This window comes from Octopus bimaculoides, chromosome 1, assembly GCF_046866305.1.
Source record: "Octopus bimaculoides isolate indiv1 chromosome 1, ASM4686630v1, whole genome shotgun sequence".
Taxonomy (NCBI): Eukaryota; Metazoa; Mollusca; class Cephalopoda; order Octopoda; family Octopodidae; genus Octopus; species Octopus bimaculoides.
In genome coordinates, this window is record NC_142928.1 from 138,663,117 (window position 1) to 138,685,526 (window position 22,410).

General features: G+C 39.2%; 1 protein-coding gene across 1 annotated transcript; it reads left to right on the forward strand.

Annotated features, from left to right (window-relative positions):
• The first annotated feature begins 1,807 nt into the window (after positions 1-1,807).
• Positions 1,808-11,994, forward strand: LOC106867204 (ribosomal RNA small subunit methyltransferase NEP1). Its single transcript, XM_089359148.1, has 6 exons — positions 1,808-2,033; positions 3,090-3,191; positions 4,583-4,724; positions 6,053-6,111; positions 8,887-9,036; positions 11,847-11,994. Exons 1-6 carry the CDS (start codon positions 1,902-1,904, stop codon positions 11,958-11,960), a joined length of 699 nt encoding a protein of 232 aa, XP_089215274.1. The 5' UTR covers positions 1,808-1,901; the 3' UTR covers positions 11,961-11,994.
• Positions 11,995-22,410: the final 10,416 nt, after the last annotated feature.

Below are 22,410 nucleotides of genomic sequence, written 5' to 3' on the forward strand. Positions count from 1 at the left end.
GTTTGGTACTATGCTTTCACAAATTGTTTCTAAGTGCTTATGCAATCGTGAGCAGACACAGGCATTTTCTCAGCCCTCTTGTCTTTGACTAGCAGAACATCCAGGTGGATGTAACATTGCCCCGACCAGACATGGTTTTCTGACCAGTTGCATAAAAACGAGAATCATGACTGAACTTACAATGGTCTGGGAGTACAGAATTAACATTTTCACCAACTGAAGAAAGCCAAATACCAGGGTTTATTTGATGATGCTCTTATAAAAAGATGGCACAGATTTCCCATTGAAGCTGTTGCAATTATCCCAGCAAAGCCAGTATGTTTTTTCCTGAAGAATATATTTAGAGGAATGCTACTAAGGAAAGTAGTCGTAGAAGCTGAAGCCAGTTCAAGATAGTTGTGGTCGGCAAGAGACTGCAGATGGAAGCCTTCAGTCTTCGCTACCCAACTCAGACGAAGTGCACAGGTTAACGGTGAAAATCTAGTGGCGCTGAGATAGCTGCTGAAGTGTTTCCATCATAGGGAAAAGAGCTTGTACAATATCTTTAAGTAGCTCGGAAAGACTTACTTTTGTAGCCACACCACATATAAAATTTTTTTCAAATATTACACATGATGGACAATTGATTTCTTACCGTGTCTTTTAATAATAACGATGAAAAAGTCCATAAAGATTAAGACTTTCTAGTAATAAAAAAAAACTTCATTTCTGTATTATGTATATTCACGTCCCAATTTGCCTAACATTAAGACCCAAATTGCTTCACTATATGAAATTTGCCAAACCTTGGGACATGAATATACACAATACAGAAATGAAGTCTTTTTAAACAGAAATTCTTAATTTTTATGACTTTCTCATCATTATTATTATAAGACATGGTGGGAAATCAATTTTCCACCAAATTTAATAATTTTTAAAAATATTTTATGGGGTGGGGTGGGGTACAAAAGGAAGTCTTTCCAGTAGCTCTTGCTGTTTCTGCGAGTGACATAGCATCTCTAATATTTATTTCACCTAATATTTATTTCCCCCAAAATTTCGGGCCTTATGCCTAAAGTAGAAAAGAATATTCATTTCACCTAAGGCGGCGAGCTGGCAGAAACGTTAGCAGTATTTCGTCGGCCGTTACGTTCTGAGTTCAAATTCCGCCGAGGTCGACTTTGCATTTCATCCTTTCGGGGTCGATTAAATAAGTACCAGTTACGCATTGGAGTCGATTTAATCCGTTTGTCTGTCCCCCCTCTGTGTGTAGCCCCTTGTAGGCAGTAAAGAAACGTTAGCACGTTGGGCGAAATACTTAGCGGCATTTCGTTCGTCTTGACATTCGGAGTTCAAATTCCGCTGGTATGGAGCTATGGGTACGATGTACTTACACAAACGTACTCCACCACCGATTTTGTTTCCTTATAACTTTATAAAGCCTGGAATTTTTTAATAAAATTTTCTAAAAATATTTTTCAGATGGAGAAGATTACCATTACATAGGAATTTAAGGCGAAAGTAAAGAATACGCACACCCGGTGTTTAGGGTTAGGATTAAGATTAGGGTTTAGGGTTAGTTTTAAGGGTGGTGTGCATATTCTTTACTATTAGTGGCACACACGTATACTTACAGACACACATTACGTATATACATCTACAAAATGAAACTTAACACCGAGTTTGTTTTTCACATTAAATTCCCATAAAACCATAATCCATCTTAAAATCATTTGTGGAAAAGTTCATGAAAAAATACCCATTTTTCTGTAAGTTATGGGGAAATGAAATCGGTTGGGCACAATTGTGTAGGCATGCCCATAGGCATTACCTTCTCTTCTGACTAAAAGATCGAAAAAAAATCTTCAAGGAAGCAGATCCGAGTTATTTACCTTAGATGTAACTGATTGTTGATAAATATGTCGGACAGCAGCGACCACGAGGAGAATGAGACAAGTAAAACCATAATTAAATTGGCTCATTCGAAGCGAAATGTGAATAAAAGACGTCTCATAGTTGTATTAGAAAATTCGTCATTGGAAATAGTAAAGGTAAGTAGATATATTTATCTTGAAACTATCCAAATTCCATCATAAATTTATTTTCTTCGTATTTTCATTTACATTCTACCACGTTGCTGTTTTATTTTTAATATGTAGTCTTAATTTAAATAAAATTTACTATTAATCTAAAATGTTAATATGGTGGAGATGGAGTATATGTAATCTGGGTATACCCCCCAAAAATCTCAATTTCAAAATTTCGATCCCCCGGTTTTTATATAGATCCACAGGGTAAACCTAACCCTGACCGTAACCCTAACACTAGTTTTGTGAGATTTGGCTGTTATTTCTAGCATGTAAATAGCCTGCTTGGTGGGGGGGAGGAATTTTTTTTTTTCAGAATCGGAATCTCAATAGCCTAAAACGTGGGATTCCGTAAAAAAAATTAATAAATAAGGGTGGGGGGGGAAGGTTCAGATTACATATAGTCCATCTCTACCGTTAATATAATAATTGTAATTTTTGTTGAAATTTAAGGCGATAATTTGTTTAGTAAGGAAAATGGCATAACTTTCATATCTGACATTGTGGTAGGGTGACGTATTTAAAATAGTAACTTGTTAGGGTTTACATTTTTTTTTTTTATTAAATAAGATCATTAGAAGTATACCATACATAGCAGGTTGCACATGCCATTGTATCTGTGGAGTTCTACGTAAATTTGTAATCTTTGACTTAAGCGACATAATTAAAAACAATCATCAGGAAATATTCTCTTTTCTCTTTTACTTTACTTGTTTCAGTCATTTGACTGTGGCCATGCTGGTGCACCGCCTTTAGTCGAGCAAATCGACCCCAGGACTTATTCTTTGTAAGCCTAGTACTTATTCTATCGGTCCAGTTTGCCGAACCTCTAAGTTACGGGGACGTAAACATACCACCATCGGTTGGGGATAAACACAGACACACAAACACACACACACACAATAATGGTAATGAAATTTCAAAAGTAATTTAAGGAATATAAATTGTCGTTTTTGCTAAGTTAATCCATATTTTAATGTTACTTTTTCCTTGTGTATTCTCATTTCTCTTTTTGATTAGATTGGGAAACAATATGAACTTTTAAATTGTGATAAACATCGACATTTAGGAAAAAAATTCAAAAAGGATATGTCAACATGCAGACCAGACATCACTCACCAAGTAAGTTCAATTTATTGCTTCATTAAAAATTTGTTTTACAAACACACATAACATATAAATGAGCAGTTCTATGGTGATTGGGACTCAGTGTCGCTTTCTCCCACACCTGAATAATATCTTTTATCAGTTTTTGTCATTAGGCTGTGACCATGCTGGAGCACTGCCTCAGGGAATTTTAAGTCAAATGAACTGACCCCAATACTTATGTTTTTTCTCTTTAAGCCTCATACTTATTTTGTTAGTCTCTTTTGCTGAACCACTAAGTTACAGAGATGTAAAGATGCCAATACCAGTTGTCAAGCATTGGTAGGGGACAAAGATACACACACATTATGACAGTTTCTTTCAGTTTCTATCTACCAAACCCCGTCACAAGGTTTTGGTTGGCCTGAGGCTGTAGTAGAAGACACTTGCCCAAGGTGCCACACATTGGGACTGAATCAGAATCATATGATTGAGAAACAAACTTCTTAGTACATTGCCACACCTGCATTTGTAATCTTTTTGTTTTTGTTCTTGTAAAAAACTTTGTTGTTGCTGAATACTCTATACATTTACTGTGTCCACCTCCTGTACTGGTGTCACAATGAGACTTTCTCCCCCAGCCAAATTCCCTCTACAGGTAAGTAGTGAATGAAACTACTTTATCTAGTGCTGATACACCCAGTACACACTGTGAAGTTTGGTTGGCAAACGAGTAGAGAAAGTATAGGTTTGTGAGGCCAGTCTTGTGTTATTGACTATTCAAACTGACTAGTGTTGGAGCCCTGAAAAAAGCACCGAGTGCACTCTGTAGAGCGGTTGGCAATAGAAAGGGCATTCGGCCCTAGAAACTAAACTAAGCCAGTAAGAAGTTATGCAAACAGTGAAAGCTTGTCCAACCCATACCAGCATGGAAAGCAGATGCAAAATGATAATGTTTTGCCTCAGGATATTCTTGATTGAGCATATCTATGAGTAAAAGCATTCCAACTATGACCATCCTGTTTTATCTCAAATCATCTCTGATCAAAGATACATGATGGGCTTCTTTTAATTTTCATCTACCAAGTCCACTTATAAGACTTTGGTCAGTCTGAGGCACTTGTAGAATACATTTGCCCAAAGTGCTGTGCTATGGGATTGAACCCAAGACCACATAGTTGGGAAGCAAGCTTCTTAACCACACAGCCACATTTGTGCCTAAAAATAAAAATTTAAAACTTGTTTTCAACTAATTGCAAATTTTAGAAAAGTCAAGCAATTTTTCTTGTACTCTTAAAAAGAAAGCAGCTATTGTTTTTATTTTTGTATTTTAATTTTTAGTGGCCAGGTGTAAATTATTTTAATTTGTGGTATAACAATTCATTGTTATTTTACATCTTTGTTTTTTGTTTGTTTTTTCTTTTCAGTGTTTACTGATGTTGATGGATAGTCCACTTAACCGTGCTAATCTTCTTCAAGTTTATGTCCATACAGAAAAGAATGTTCTGATTGAAATAAATCCACAGACTAGAATTCCTCGCACTTTTGAGAGATTTAGTGGGCTGATGGGTAAATAAAATATACATTTTTTTTATATACAACAGCTATGCTAGAACATTACTTTTCAAGGGTTTCGTTGGGTAGTAACAGCAGATTCATAATAGATATCATCATCATCATCATCATCATCATCATCATAGGTCCTTTTTTTCATACTGGCATGGATTGGCTGGTTTGACAGGAGCCGGCCAGGTAGAAGCCTACATCAAACTTCTATGTCTGTTTTTGGCAAGGTTTTTATAACTGGATGTCATTCCCAACACCAACCACCTACAGAGTGGTTATATATATATATATTTTATTTTTACTTGTTTCAGTCATTTGACTGCTGCCATGCTGGAGCACCACTTTTAGTCGAGCAAATCGACCCCAGAACTTATTCTTTGTAAGCCTAGTACTTATTCTATCGGTCTTGTTTGCCGAACCACTAAGTTACGGGGACGTAAACACATCAGCATCGGTTGTCAAGCCATGTTGGGGGGACAAACACATATACACACACACATATATATATATATATATATATATATATATATATATATATATATATATACATATATATATATATATATGACGGGCTTCTTTCAGTTTCTGTCTACCAAATCCACTCACAAGGCTTTGGTCGGCCTGAGGCTATAGTAGAAGACACTTGCCCAAGGTGCCACACAGTGAGACTGAACCCAGAACCATGTGGTTGGTAAGCAAGCTACTTACCACACAGCCACACCTGCACCTATATATATATGAGGGATCACTATCAGTTGCTATGATAAAGATGCAATTGTTTGATCAACTGAATTAACATGTAGCTTGCTACACATTTTACAGACACATATATCCTTAACCCTTTAGCATTCAGGTTACTCTGTCAGATATTGTGCTTATCTATTCACATTGTTTTCAATTAATTGTACATTATATCATAGCATTGAAATATTAAAAGATACCAAGCTAAGTAAAAGTGTGGTTGCCCTTCCATTGAAGCCCGTCACTAATCACAAAGCCATCTCCCTCAAACCACACACCTCACTCTGTCTTGTCTTACAAGTTAACAGAAACATCCAACCATAGAAACCCTGCCAAAGATGATGTTGGGTCCTGTTGAACCGTCCAACCCATGCCAGCATGGAATACGAATGTTAATGGTAATGACAAACATACACACATCAAATAGGCTTCCATACACTTTCTCCACCAAACTTTACTTGTAAGGCTTTGGTACAGCCTAACACTGTAGTAGTAGATAGTTGGATCCTGTGAGAACCATTTGATTATGAAACAAACGCTTTAACCTTGCAGTTAAGCCTAACTGATAAGTTGTATTCTTTACATTACAGTTCAGCTTCTTCACAGACTTAGTGTGCATGCATCAGATGGACCACAGAAACTACTGAAGGTTGGTCATTAATTTTATTACTTTGTTGTTTGAATGAAAATGGCCAATTACAGAATTAATTTTTTTTTTTTTTGTTTTCCAAGTACTTGGTGACCGTGTCAGTGCAGGTGACACTTAAAAATGCCCAGTCCACACTGTAAAGTGGTTGGTGTTCGGAAGGGCATCCAGCTGTAAAACCTTACCCAAACTGACCTCACCTGTGCTTGTGCCACAAAAAAAAGCACAGTCCACTCTGCTGAGTGGTTGATGTTAGGAAGGACATCCAGCTGTAAAAATACTGCCAAAACAGTCACAGAAGTCTGGTGCAGGCTTCAACATAGCCAACTCTTGTGAAACTGAGCCGTCTAGCATGGAAGGCAGCCATTAAATGATGATCAGCAATGAATTCCGGGTAGAGGTAGGGGTCCACCAAGGTTCCGTCCTCAGCCCCCTCTTATTTACCATAGTCCTCCAGGCAATCACAGAGGAGTTCAAGACAGGTTGCCCCTGGGAGCTCCTCTATGCTGATGACCTTGCCCTAATTGCGGAGTCACTATCAGAACTAGAGGAGAAGTTTCAGGTGTGGAAGCAAGGTCTAGAATTGAAGGGCCTTAGAGTCAACCTAGCTAAAACCAAAATCCTAATAAGTAGGAAGGTAGATAAAACACAAACCCCTTCAGGTAGATGGCCCTGCTCAGTATGTAGAAAAGGAGTAGGTAGTAACTCTATAAGATGTACCCGGTGCAAGCTATGGATACATAAGAGGTGCAGCAACATCAAAGGCAGGTTAACTAGCAAGTTAGTTTTTGTTTGTGGCAGATGTTCAGGTGCAATAAAGACTGTAAACAAACAGGAAACAACTTCTATCTCATTCCAGGGTGAAAAACTAGAGGTAGTCGATAGCTTCCGCTATCTGGGCGACCAAGTTAGTAGTGGGGGTGGGTGCGCTGAAAGTGTAGCTGCTAGAATAAGAATAGCCTGGGCAAAGTTTAGAGAGCTCTTACCCCTGCTGGCGACAAAGGGACTCTCACTCAGAGTAAAAGGCAGACTGTATGACGCATGCGTACGAACAACCATGCTACATGGCAGTGAAACATGGGCTGTAACTGCTGAGGACATACGTAAGCTCGCAAGGAATGAAGCCAGTATGCTCCGTTGGATGTGTAATGTCAATGTGAATACCTGTCAGAGTGTAAGTATCTTGAGAGAAAAGCTGAACATTAGAAGCATCAGTTGTGGCGTGCAAGAGAGACGATTGCGCTGGTATGGACATGTGGTGAGGATGGAGGAGGATAGCTGCGTGAAAAAGTGCCACACCCTAACAGTTGAGGGAACCCGTGGAAGAGGTAGGCCCAGGAAGACCTGGGCTGAGGTGGTGAGGCAAGACCTTCGTACATTGGGCCTCACCGAGGCGATGACTACTGACCGAGACCTATGGAAATGTGCTGTGCGTGAGAAGACCCGGCAAGCCAAGTAAGATCATTGCCAGTGCCCCTGGACTGGTTCTTGTGCGGGTGGCACATGAGATGCACCATTTTGAGCGTGGCCGTTGCCAGTACCGCCTGACTGGCTCCCGTAGGATTTTCGAGCGAGATCGTTGCCAGTGCCCCTGGACTGGCTTGTGCGGGTGGCACATAAAAGACACCATTTTGAGCGTGGCCGTTTTCGTGCGGGTGACACGTAAAAGCACCCACTACACTCTCTGAGTGGTTGGCGTTAGGAAGGGCATCCAGCTGTAGAAACTCTGCCAAATCAGACTGGAGCCTGGTGTTGCCATCCGGTTTCACCAGTCCTCAGTCAAATCGTCCAACCCATGCTAGCATGGAAAGCGGACGTTAAACGATGATGATGATGAGGCATTGGCCAGAATTAGTTTCATTAAGCGTCAGGCATTGTGCTGTCATTAAGTAGGGTTTGAGATTTTTATGTACTCTGAACCATACAGTTTGGAAATGCATACCAAGTTTTGGGGAATGTGATAAGCTGGTGATCATTATTATTGTTTAATATCCATTTTTCCATATATGTATGAGTCAAATGGAATTTGTTGAAGGAGGTTTTCTACAGCTGGATGCCCCTCCTGTCACCAACCTTTCCCCATGACCAAGCATGTTTCTCATGGAAGACTGGAAATGAACATCACTTGTATGGTGGTGATACTTGTTTACAATCATCATGTGATGTCAAGATAAGGGTGCACACACATACATACATGACTGGCTTCTTCCAGTTTCCATCTACCAAGTTTACTGACAAGGCCTTGGTCAACTTGGAGCTGTAGTAGGAGACACTTGCCCAAGGTGCCATGCAGAGGGACTGAACCCAAAACCATATGGATGGGAAACAAACTTCTTAATCACACAATCACGCTTGCACCTATTAATAATTAATTCTAAATGTCTACAGACATAAAAAAACAAGTCTTGTGACTTCAGTGGTTTTGAGAGGTTATCAGTTGTCATCTTGGAATTACTGCCCTCCTAGAAGGGCCACATGTCTTACATATATATTCTGTTGTTAGCATTGATTTTGCGGTGGATACCTTTCTAATGACAAACGTTTTACAGTGTGTACTAGGATAGAAATTTTGTTGTGGCACCCGCTCTGTAAGGGTAGAGTCCTTTCAATTCTGTGTTATCTCGGTTCATTCACCATGACTACTGTGTGGGCGTTAAATGATGATGATCTATTCGAAAATTACTAATAACTGAAAGTTGTGAAATATTAGAATTGTCTTTTTCTCTTTTTCCATTATCTGATTCTTAAAAAAAAAAACAAATGAATTTATTTTTACAGGTTATAAAGAATCCTATAAATGACCATTTGCCTGTAGGATGTACAAAGCTGACCATGTCATACAGTGCTCCATTATGCAAAGATGTGAAGACATTAGTGCCAGAAAAGGATCCCATTGTGTTCGTGATAGGTGCAATGGCTCACGGGAGTGTAAGTTCATGTCACTGCAATTTCATTTTTTGTTAATTTCATCGTCATCATCATTTAATGCCTGTTCTCCATGCTGCCATGTGTTGGACAGCTGGACTGGAGCTGGCAAACCAGACGGCTACACCAGGCCTTGGTCGTCTGTTTTGGCGTGGTTTCTATGGCTGAATGCCCTTCCTAATGCCAACCACTTTCTGGAGTGTAACTGGGTGTTCTACATGTGGCGCTGGCACGGATGCTTTCTTAAGTGGCGCCTAATTTTCAAAGATACAAGTCATTGTAGAAGTCAGCATAACTCTGTGATTAAGATTTCTTTGCAGCCATATGGTTTCTGGTTCAGTTCTATTATGTGGCACCTTGGGCAAGTGTCTTTCACTATACCACTAAGCTGGCCAAAGCTTTGTGAGTGAATTTGGTAAATGGAGACTGGAAGACCATCCAATGGAGCAGAAGTGTATAGAAAATTGTTGATTACCTCAGTCCTGTGACATAGCTAGTGTATGTGCCACTCAGACTGACTGAGTTTGCTTATACAGCAAACCTGAAAGTGCCACCCCAATAGAAGCATCATTTGAAAGTGGGCTGTCTCAACCTCGGAGCTTCCACCCCAGCTGTGTTACTGTGTATGGCCAAGTATTTTGAGATCGCACCTTATCACTGCATTCTAGTTTTCTCCTGGCACAAACATTCTCTATAGTGAGCCCAAGCACTCACATCATCCATTCCCATCATATAACCATATGACATTTGTCAGTGATGGCGTGAGCCAGCAAAGTGTTATCTATCTGCTCATCATCATCATTTAATATCCATTTTCTATGCTGGCATGGGTTGGACAGTCTGACTGGCAAACCAGAGGGCTACACCAGGACCCGGTCTGTTTTCCATACTGGCCAACTGGAGAGTTACGCCAGGCTACAATTGTCTCTTTTGGCATGTTTCCTTTGATTGGATGCCCTTCCTAACACCAACCACATTTCAGGCTGTACTGGCTGCTTTATGTGTGACACCAGCACAGGTGATTTTTACGTGATACAATCGTATTATTGAAATTTCATATGTATGAGATAATTCATAATTAACTCAAAACAATCATCATCGTTGTTTAATGTCCACTTTCCATGCTGGCATGGGTTGGATAGTTTGACTGAGGGCTGGCAACCCAGAAGGCTGCTCCAGGCTCCAATCCAATCTGGATGCCCTTCCTAACACCAACCACTCCAAGAATGTAGTGGGTGCTTTTTGCATGCCACCGGCACAAGGGCCACTCAGGTGGTACTGGCATCAACCATGGTTGAATGATGCTTTTTACGGGCCACTAGCACAGGGTCAGTCAGCCGGCACTGGCATCAACCACACTAGAATGGTGCTTTTTATGTGCCACCAGCACGGGAGCCAGTCAGGCAGTACTGGCATTGACCATGCTGGAATGGTGCTTTTTACGTGCCACTGGCACTGATGCCAATCACTTGCCTCAACAGGTCTTTGCAAGCGTAGTTTATTGTCTAATGATTGAAGGGTACTCTTAAATGGACTGGTTATGCTGCACTGGCATAGGCCACGGTTACAGTCTCACTTGGCTTGCTGGATCTTCTCAAGCACTGCATATCTCCAAAGGTCTCGGTCACTTGCCATCGACTCAGTGAGGCCCAATGTTCGAAGGTTGTGCTAGAATAATCTGAATGCTGAAGGGTTGATTGTTTATTATTTAGTGTCAAAATTATTGCTGCGCGGTTACTGGCATACTTCCACTGCAACTCAGTGGAACCATATCAGTGACCAAATCACATTTGATGCAACAAAAATTTCAATACCAAATAATAAAGGATAGGTTGAAGTCAAGTCTTTGTATTTTGAATGGCTATTATATAAAAAGCACCCAGTACATTGTAAAGTGGCTGGCATTAGAAAGGGCATCCAGCCATAGAAACCAAGCCATAACAGATAATTGGAGCCTGGTGCATCTCACCAGCTGGCCAGCTCCTATCTAACCTTCTCACTCATACCTGCATGGAGAACAGAGGTTAAATGAGGATGATGTGTCTACCATATTGTAATTGATTTTATATTACAACCAGTATGCTCCGATGGATGTGTAATGTCAATGTGAATACCCGTCAGAGTGTAAGTATCTTGAGAGAAAAGCTGAACATTAGAAGCATCAGTTGTGGCGTGCAAGAGAGACGATTGCGCTGGTATGGACATGTGGTGAGAATGGAGGAGGATAGCTGCGTGAAAAAGTGCCACACCCTAACAGTTGAGGGAACCCGTGGAAGAGGTAGGCCCAGGAAGACCTGGGCTGAGGTGGTGAGGCAAGACCTTCGTACATTGGGCCTCACCGAGGCGATGACTACGGACCGAGACCTTTGGAAATGGGCTGTGCATGAGAAGACCCGGCAAGCCAAGTAAGATCGTTGCCAGTGCCCCTGGACTGGTTCTTGTGCGGGTGGCACATGAGATGCACCATTTTGAGCGTGGCCGTTGCCAGTACCGCCTGACTGGCTCCTGTAGGATTTTCGAGCGAGATCGTTGCCAGTGCCCCTGCACTGGCTTGTGCGGGTGGCACATAAAAGACACCATTTCGAGCGTGGCCGTTTTCGTGCGGGTGACACGTAAAAGCACCCACTACACTCTCTGAGTGGTTGGCGTTAGGAAGGGCATCCAGCTGTAGAAACTCTGCCAAATCAGACTGGAGCCTGGTGTTGCCATCCGGTTTCACCAGTCCTCAGTCAAATCGTCCAACCCATGCTAGCATGGAAAGCGGACGTTAAACGATGATGATGATGATGATTATCTTTTATTTATTTATTTAGGTTGATGTTGATTATACAGAGAAGTCCTTGTCCATTAGCAGTTATCCTTTGTCTGGTGCACTGACCTGTGCTAAAGTCTGTTCAGCATTTGAAGACGCTTGGGGGATAGTTTGAAATTTTGACATAAATTCATTTCAATTTTATATTATATATTTGTTGATTTTCTTTTTTTTAAATTCATTGTCTATATTTAACCTTTCAGCTATTTGCTTCTTGTATTCATTTTTTGGCAGACATAATTATTATTTAACAGTACCAAGTTAAGTATATCTTCATTTTCATAAACTTTAGTAAGTGAAGAGAGCTTTAACTCTTCTGATACCAATTTGCCTAAGACTACCTTAAAGTGGTCTAAATTATAATCTTCCAACAAAATTTTATGCTAATTTGTTCCAGACTCCAACTTAATAATGAGAAAGTTATTTTACCAAATTCATTATTTTAAAAATTAATTAAGACAAAAACAGCATTTGTTAACAGAAATATGGTGACAAAAAGGTGAAACCTTTTGCACATTTTCTTACCTTCTCACATCCTTGGAAAAATCTAAATTGCTCAGCTGCTGAAAGTATCACAAAAATTTTAATTTAGAACGAATCTTTATGCTGATGCCATCAGAAATAAAGATGTGTGAAGGAAAGCTGTGAATCACTTCATTTTTGAGGCAGAATTTCTAATTCTTTGGATGTGTGAAAGAGTTTGAAATTTTACCACTTGAAAATTCTGAGGAAAAGAAAATTATAATCTTAATTAGACTCATGAAAAGTAAATATATTGACGAGATTGGCACTTTCTTTCCAGTACAAACAAACACACACTCATATAAACATGACAGGCTTTCACATAATTTCTGTCAAGGCATTGGTCAACCCTGGACTGCATAGAAAACACTTCCGAAGTTGGGGTGCATGGGAATCGAACCAAAAACCACAAGGTTTCTAAATGAGCCTATTTAAGAAGGTAAAAAGAGAGAAAATAGAAAGCTTCTGACAATGCAGAAAGTTTAATAAAACCTTTATATTTCAGGCGTAATTTGAATGGGTTAATGGAACCTATATAACTGGACTTTTCTTAGACTGTTCTTTGCACCTGAAATATAAAGGTTTTATTAAACTTTCTATTTTCTATCTTTTTACCTTTATCGATATTACAATGCTTTAAGTGAACTACAACACTCTTATGAGACTCTTTCTTTGAAGAGCTGGTGTGTGCAAGAAACTATATCTGGCCTTTAAATGTAGTACTATATATTGCATAATTATTCCCATGTGATTCATCATTGCATGTCAGAGTATATGATATGGCTCTCAGCTCAGCAGAACATGTTAAAGCTAGAATAACATGAGTTGTTCCTAGTTCAACCAACTGCCTGTGTGCCATGGGACTACTTAAGCTGAGTTGACATGTAACTACACAACTACTAAGACACATTGAAAAGTTTAAGTACAGATTTACAAAGTTCATATTTTCAGCACTTTTCTTATTACCTACATATATAGGTACAGATGTGGCAGTGTTGTCTTGGGTTTAATCCCACTGCACAGCACCTTGGGAAAGTATCTTCTATTATAGCTCCAGGTCAAAGCCATATATGTGTGTATATATATATATATACAGTCTGTTAAAGTCTGTCATACCGGCCATGACGAAGGGAAATAGCCCTGAAACTCGAGTCGCCTTTATATATATATATTTATATTTATATATTTATATATTTGATCCTTTATATTGAACACTCAATATTTCATCTACATTCAATACTTTCTTTCATGGTGCCATCCATTTTTATTTTATTTTATTTTATATTGTATATTGTATATTCCATATTCTATACCCCACATTAGTTCTGCAGGAATATAAATAAAACATAAAAAACAGACAGTGTTGGAACTCTTTTAAGCAAAATAATATATTCCTCTATACACAATCATACAAAAAACCCCACCTTTTTTGTATTTATTTTTACTCGCATATATATATATATATATATATATATATATATATATAATGAGAATGTGTGTCTGTCTGTCTGTCTGTGTGAATCCCTAAAACTCGAGAACTACGCAACCAATTTCATTCAAATTTTACAGATGCCTTACTTAGGGTTCCAGTTGTGTTTTAGTCAAAAAAAATTTTAAACTTCTTGCAGAGTTCGAGCCCACGGCAATATAATATCTCCTCCACTATTTAAGTATTACGTGTCAAAAGTGAAACAAAAACACTCATGTCAAATACTTTCACTTTAAAAATGAAACTATTCCACTAACTGAAACAATCACATTTCGATACTGTAATGACAGATACTTTCAGAGAGAGAGAGATGTATATGTACACATTATTCTACTAACTGAAACAATCACATTTCGATACTGTAATGACAGATACTTTCAGAGAGAGAGAGAAAGAGATGTATATGTATACATATACACGTATATGCATAGATATATATAGATATAGATCTATATGTATACATGTATATGTATACATATATGTAGATGTATATATATATAGATGTACATGTAATATGTACACATATATACATATATATACATGCATACAGATATCTATACATATATACACCCATCACACACAAACACATGCATACAAACACACACATTAGTCATTTGTTTTCTTATCCAAAACTACGTCAAAAGTACTGAACGGATCTTTATGAAATTTGGAAATTATATTCTATGTATAACGGCCATAACTCCCATGAAAATTCATATATTTTTGATGTTGATGAAATTTTAACCCGAACATAAACAGATGAGCATTATTTGTAATTCAACAGTACAACAGTGTAAGACTACCCTTTCAGATATACTTACATTGTGATTTCTGCAATGTGGTGCATAAATTGTCAAGTAAATGAGACGCATTTTTGCCTCCACTGATTCACTTGCAAAGTGTTGAGTAAAATTACTTTGTTGCAGACCTCCTTTGGGTCTTTTTATTATCACTGCGACACACATAGTCCCCAGTTGGTAACATTGATTTCAAGGCCCTCCTAGATGAGAGACTGGCATTCCACTTAATATCTATGTTCCATGCTGGCATGGATTGGAGAGTTATTAATGTAGAAATATGGTATCGTAGCTACTAACAGTTGAGGGTTGCGTAGTCTAGACGGCGTTTTTAGATTTCATTATTCTCTTTAACCCGGGCAAAGCCGGGTATTTCTGCTAGTATATATATATATATATATATATACACCCACACCAGAGTAAGCACATAAATGCGAAACAAGATGGTAAAAATAGTACTCAAATATCAGAGGTAGAGTAATATTGTTTATTAAAAAGCATAAAAAATATCACAAAAACTGTTACTTAGAGTTTCATGTTCCCGTTCATCAGGCAGTTTATATATATATATATATATATATATATATATATATATATATACAGACACAAGATGAACCATCAAGCCGAGCAAAATCGCAGTCAAGGCAGATACCTATGTCATGTAAATGCACCCTAGTGTCGCGCAAATGGCATGTAAAAGCGCCCATTACACTCTCAGTGTTGTTGGCATTAGGAAGGGCACCCAGCCATAGAAAACCATGCCAAATCAGACTGGAGTCTGGTGCAATGTGCCAGCCCAGTCAAACCATCCAACCCATGCCAACACGGACGTTATATGATGATGATGTTGATGGCTTAATGGTTAAGATATTCAGCTCATGATCATGAGGTTGTGAATTCAGTTCCTGGTGGATTATTATATCTTTGAGCATGACACTTTATTTCACATTGCTCCTGTCCGCTCAACTGGCAAAAATGAGCAATACTTGTATTTTTAAAGGTCAGCCTTGTCACATTGTGTCACACTGAATCTCTACAAGAACTACATTAAGGGTAAGTTTGTCTGTGGAGTGCTCAGCTGCTTGCATGTTAATTTCACAAGTAGGCTGTTCCATTGATCGGATTAACTGCAACTCTCATCCTTGTAACTGATGGAGTGCCAATTTATATATATGTACACACACCCACACATCTATATGTGTGTGTTGACATGCAATGATTGTAAATGAACATTGCCATCATAGAAGTGATCTTATTAATTTTGCTTGAAAACTGCTGAAGTTTGACAACAGAAATGACATCCAGCAGTAGAAAATCTTCCTCATCCAATTCTGTCTGGCCCATGGAAGCATGGAAACGTAGGCATTAAACGATGATTATGATATGTAATTAGAACCTGGCTTGGTCATAGATTTGTAAGACTTGAGTTTCTTATTGAAGAATTTGCTCCAGATTTTCAGAATTCTATTTTGCAACAAATTAAATCTAAGCCACAATTATTGTGTTATAAACGAACATGGTGGCAGGTGTTGTGTTGACACCTCATAAAATAGTAGTTTGCAGTTCTTCACTGTTTAGTCAGGATGATGTTTAATTATGTGGTTGATGCTTACAGAATTTTAGTTATAACAAAAATATTCTTTTACTTGTTTCAGTCATTTGACTGCGGCCATGCTGAAGCACCGCCTTTAGTTGAGAAATTGACCCCAGGACCTATTCTTTGTAAACCTACTTATTCTATCGGTCACTTTTGCTGAATCACTAAGCTACAGGGATGTAAACACACCAGCATCGGTTGTCAAGTGATGTTGGTGGGGACAAACACACACACACATATATATATATATATATATATATATACGATGGGCTTCTTTCAGTTGCCATCTACCAAATCCGCTCACAAGGCTTTGGTCGCCCCAAGGCTATAGTAGAAGACACTTGCCCAAGATGCCATGCAGTGGGACTGAACCCGGAACCATGTGGTTGGTAAGCAAGCTACTTACCACATAGCCACATCTACTCCTCTTCTATACTCTCCTTTAGTGGAGGTAACAATTTATTTGATCAAATGATTAATATGTACATACATTTCCATTTTTTATATAATTGCAAGAACTCAATATTAAATTGAATTTTAATGAAAGAAAACATTTAAAAAAATGTTCCTTGTATGTGTGGTGAAAAAATTTGCTTCACAAACACACCTTGCTCAGTCTCTCTCTCTGATATCTCAAGCAAGTGTCTTCTACTATAGCCTCAGGCAGATCACTGCCTTGTGAGTAAATTTGGTTGAGTGGAACACTGCAGAAGCCTATTGTATATATGATCTTCCTTTCAGTCATAGTGGCTCTTTAGTTTTATGGTGCAATAATAAAATGTACCAAGTTCACTGCAAAGTTGGTAACTCAGAGTTGAGGGCATGACAATCTCTAGTACTTGTGCCCACTTCTCATGGTACATCCAGCATCACATTGAAACTTCTCCCAGCATCTTGCCTAAGATCACTCTCTTCAGTTGTGGGTCTTGTGAATTAAATGGCAACCTCACTAGTGCTGGTGCCATGAAAAAGTACCCAATGCAATCTGAACTGAGCAGAACAATGCATGGTTGAGAGGACTTGCTGAGGGCAAGGCAACTTTTTTTTACTACTGATGGCATTAAAAAGAAAAAAAAACATACCCAATGTGCTCTGTAAATTGGTTGGTTTTAGGAAGAGCATTCAGCTGCAGAAACAATGCCAAATCTAAGACAAACCATTCAACTCATCAGCATGGGAAGTGTTTGTACAATGATATATAGTCTTGTTTCATGTTTGCCTTTATGTTAACTGCTTGAAAACAGTGTCTTCGTTTAAATCATATTTTAGGAGTGCAACAAATAGAGGTTAGTCAGCTAAGTACCTAGGATTGAGAACATTGGTTAAAGCCCATCAAGTTAGTACCCCAGCATGGCCACAATTAAATGACTGAATGAAATAAAAGAACAGGTGTGGTCTGTGTCTGATGCGTTTTTTTTAAACCAAACATTTGCAACTGTCAACACTATCAAAATATTGTGGCCTTATTTGAGCTTTGCAGAGAACTAGGTATTGACTGGGACTGAAGTATTGTCTGCTCTGGTTTTTAAACCAATAGATTTGAGATATGAGAGGCTACATGATACACAAAGGTATGTTTAGCAAAAAGCCTCACCGTGGGTATGGGTAAATACACACAGACATTGTAGGAATACTAGTGAACCATTTAGAAGATATGATTCTGTGTATTGTCTAAAGGGATACTCTTATGAGGCAGCTTTTGGTTATTTGCTTAACTGTTTAAGAGGTGCTAGGGGTACTGGTAAGGGTAGTCGGCATAAAACTATTCAAGCTCTGATCAGTTGGCTGACTTTAAGTATTAGAGAGTTCAGGATTTGGTAGCTTCGTGGTGTGTTGCCATATATAGTGTTCGTGTAATTTGATGGGTACAGATAAGACTGAAGAATTACTGTCTGAAGGTAAGGAAAATATCAAGGATATTTGATGTATCATTTAGTCATATTCAAGAAGGTGATGGACACTAACTGATGTGGATAGTCCAGAAGGCAAAGGATTCTGTTTCTGTGCCAGCTGTATCAATATAAGAGGAATGCAGGTACCAAGAAGAGTTAAAAGCATTGAAGTTAATGACGGTTTGATCATATACTGAGGTTTTTATTGCATATACATATAGTACATAAGGTTAAAAAAAAAAAAAGAGGGAAAAACACCTATAGCTTGTTAGGAATTATTCCAGGACAGGTTTTCAGAACTGTGGTTTAGTCAATGGTTGGTTATTCAAGACGATACAGCCTAACAGGTAACTCAATCCTTTGACCACAAACAAAAATAGAATAAAAGAAATGAAACCAAGACAGGATTGCGGTGTGTGTGGGGGGGGGGGGGGGGGCAGGAATGAAGATTTTGGGACGAGGTATTTCAGTAGATAGAATGCAAAAGAAGCTGAAGATAGGCAATATGACAATTAAAATGAATTGCCAATATGTCTTAAGTTTTAAAACAAGTGGTACAACTGCTGACAGTAACTTTCAAATTAAGCAAACGTATCTAAGGGACATAACTCTGAATATACATGCATATAAAAATCGTTATTTTGAAAGAATTTCTTATATAAATTATTAAAACACATATTTCAAGATGCTGGTGATCATTATGAAGTTTGAAGAGAGGGAAAAAATAATGAAATAAGGAAGTATCTGAAATGTAGTTTTAATGCTATTGTGCCAAAAGACTCTGTTTTCACGGTCATGTAAGTGTCAATTTATTCTAATTTTCTTTCGCTCCGGTTACGTCTATTTTCGTCTTTGTCAACTTTTTCTCTTCCAAGATCGATAAAGTATTCGTCTTCAAAGGACTGGAGTCAATATAATTAGCTAAATCCTTCGAAGGTGGTACACCAGCATGGCCGCAGTCCAATAGCAGAATCGACATACATACAATATGTATATGTGCTTGTGTGCTTATGCACACACACACACACATACATATAGTGTAAGATTAACAGCCGAAGAGAAGGTACACTACTCTTAATATTACATGAATAATTTCCCTTGTACTATTTTGTGTATGTTTGGAATTCCCTCATATAAATATATATGAAGGGGTACCCAAAGGTAACCGGAAACGTTCTCTGTGGGACATGCCCGTTGTAATTCAGGCTTCCGCCGCTAGAAGCCACTTGAACGACCTTCAGGCATCAGTCTGCCGACCGGCATCGTCTATCGTAATCGTATTGTCACGTGGTGCGTCTTTGTAGTGCTTTTCTCTTGTTCGTCGATTTTTGCGATGACTGAAACGAAGGAACCGCGTGCTTCTGTGAAATTCTGTTTTCTGCTGGGGAGAACGGCGGCCGAAACATCTGTCATGCTTCAAACAGCTTAGAAGGACACTACCATGAGCAAAACAAGTTTACGAGTGGTTTCCACGCTTTAGGAATGGTCACGTATTGCTTGAAGATCAACGTCGTTCAGGGCGACCGTCGACCTCCCAAACGAATGAAAACATCACGAAAATTCATGAACTGATCTTGGAAGACTGTCGCCGAACAGTTGACAAACTTGTTGATATGACTGCTGTGTCATAGAGCTTCTGCCAACGACTTTTGAGCGAGGAGTTGCAAATGAAAAGTGTTGCAGCAAAATGTGTGCCTCACTTGCTCACGGAAGATCAAAAGTAGTCACGACTGAATGCGTGTCGTGAATTGAAAGACCAGTTGGAAATTGATCCGGATCTTTTTCCGAAGGTCATCACTGTTGACAAAATCTGGTGCCACGAAATTTGAAGATGTGGAAGAGGTGAAAATAAAAAAACGACATAGGCGTTAAAAGGCATCATTTCGCAAGAGTTTCGGCACTGCTTGGAATAGTGGAAAACACACCTGGACCGATGCATTGCTTCAAATGGAGAATACTTCAAAGGCGATAACAGTATAAACGTGTAATAAGTGAATAAAATAATATTGTAAAATTCGGGTTCCTCTTGGGTACTCCCACGTATGTGTGTGTGAAGGCTAATTGGCCAAAACTTCGAAGTCACTGTCACTCCTTTTCTTGTAAAAGTTTAATAAAATTTACTAAGAAGTGTAACGACCGTGCAACCAGGAGAGGTGACGAAGAATGGCTCCTTTAGTACATCGCACGGTCGATACAAATAAAAAATATGAAAAGAGGATAAATGAGTATGAGTGCCAAAAGGAAAAGAGAGGCTCAACCATTGGAAGGTTTTATTGATATGTCAACATGTATGTCTGTGTGTGGGAGTGCGACATATAAACACAATAATAGACAGGCCGTCATGTAAACAAAGTGTATGTGTATACAAACATGTGTGTATGCGTGTGCAAGAAATACAGAGCATAAAGAGAGTCTATCAGGACGTTAGAAGAAAGTTCAAACACGAGGATGGGAAATACCAGTTCGTATTCAAGGTACACAGTTGTTGAGGTGCTGTAACAAGAAGTTGTGGTGGCAATGCAGAGCCGGGGAGAGGCACATGTCATGAGAAGTTGAGGCTTCAATGCTGCTGCCGGTTACTTGGTACAGTAGGTCTCATAGGTTGTATTCGCTGTTAACCACAGTGTGGTGATAGAACCTGTGTGGGTGCTGTTGGTGGTGTGTACGTAGATAAGTTGGTGTAGATGCTAAGAAGCTGAAGGTCCGTAAGCTGGTGAACGAAGTGTTGGTTGGGTTGCATTTTGGCGCAAAATAGAGCAAGTGACAAATTGCTTGCCAATACCAACCAATCAGAGTGGTGGATACAACAGGGTCCAAAAGTGCGGCCGAAGGTTAGCTGTTATCCACTACGTCCCTTAAAGTAGTTCTCGGGGATATTCAGCATGACACAGAGTGTGACAAGGCTGGCCCTTTGAATTACAGGCACAAGAGAAACAGGAAGTAAGAGTGAGAGAAAATTGTGGTGAAAGAGTACAGCAGGGTTCGCCACCATCCCCTGCTGGAGCCTTGTGGAGCTTTAGGTGTTTTCGCTCAATAAACACTCACAATGCCTGGTCTGTGAATCGAAACCGTGATCCTATGACCGCAAGTCCACTGCCCTAACCACTGGGCCATTGTGCCTCCACACAAATGGTAAAAATGAGTAATCCTGTGATGAACCGGCATCGCATCCAGAGAGGAGTATAGACTTCAGAGAAACCAGAAATCAGCCCTGTGCTCCCTACAGAGAAATGTGGACTAACCATTGCCATCATGTTCTTGCCTCTTCCACTCTCTCACTTATTCTAGTCCTTTTCATACTTTGCTCTTTGACTCCTTTTTGTTCATCTCTTAGGTCACCAGAGAAATGTACATGACCCAGGCTATAGGATACTCTCTACACTTACATTCCTGTCCACCCCTACCCCAGAACTACTTATTTCTGGTTGTGTGATTAAGAAGCTCGTTTAGCAGCCATGAGGTCTTGAGTTCAGTCCCATTGTACAGCACTTTGGGCAAGTGACTTCTGCTACAGCACTGGGCTGACCAATGCTTTGTGAGTGAATTCGTTGGACAGAAATTGTGTGAAGGCCTATCATTAAACGACCACACCGAGGGATATCAAGTTAAAACTCTGAAGAGGCTGTACCATTTTATAATAGGGTTGCAACTGCAACAATTACTAATCGGTGCGATTGAAACATGTGTTGGTCTTGAAAGGTGGTATATAATTATAGAATTAAAGGTAATTCCATTGCTACTTCAGAGTAATCCTTATTTTTAATATTGTCAATGTATATATATATGTATGCATGCATGTGTGTATGTATGTATGCACATGTGTGTGTGTGTATATTTAAGTGTTGGGATTGTTCCCAGTAGTAAGCCATGAATGAATTTGGTAGAAATTGCATGAAAGTATATATACATATATATATATATATATATATATATATATATATATATATATATATAAGACATTCGAGCGAGATCGTTGCCAGTGCCACTGGACTGGCTCCTGAGCAGGTGGCACATAAAATACACCATTTCAAGCGTGGCTGTTGCCAGTACCACCTGACTGGGCTTTGTGCCGGTGGCACGTAAAAGCACCCACTACACTCTCGGAGTGGTTGGCGTTAGGAAGGGCATCCAGCTGTAGAAACTCTGCCAAATCAGATTGGAGCCTGGTGTAACCACCTGGTCCACCAGTTCTCAGTCAAATCGTCCAACCCATGCAAGAATGGAAAGCGGACGTTAAACAACGATGATGATGATATATACATACACAC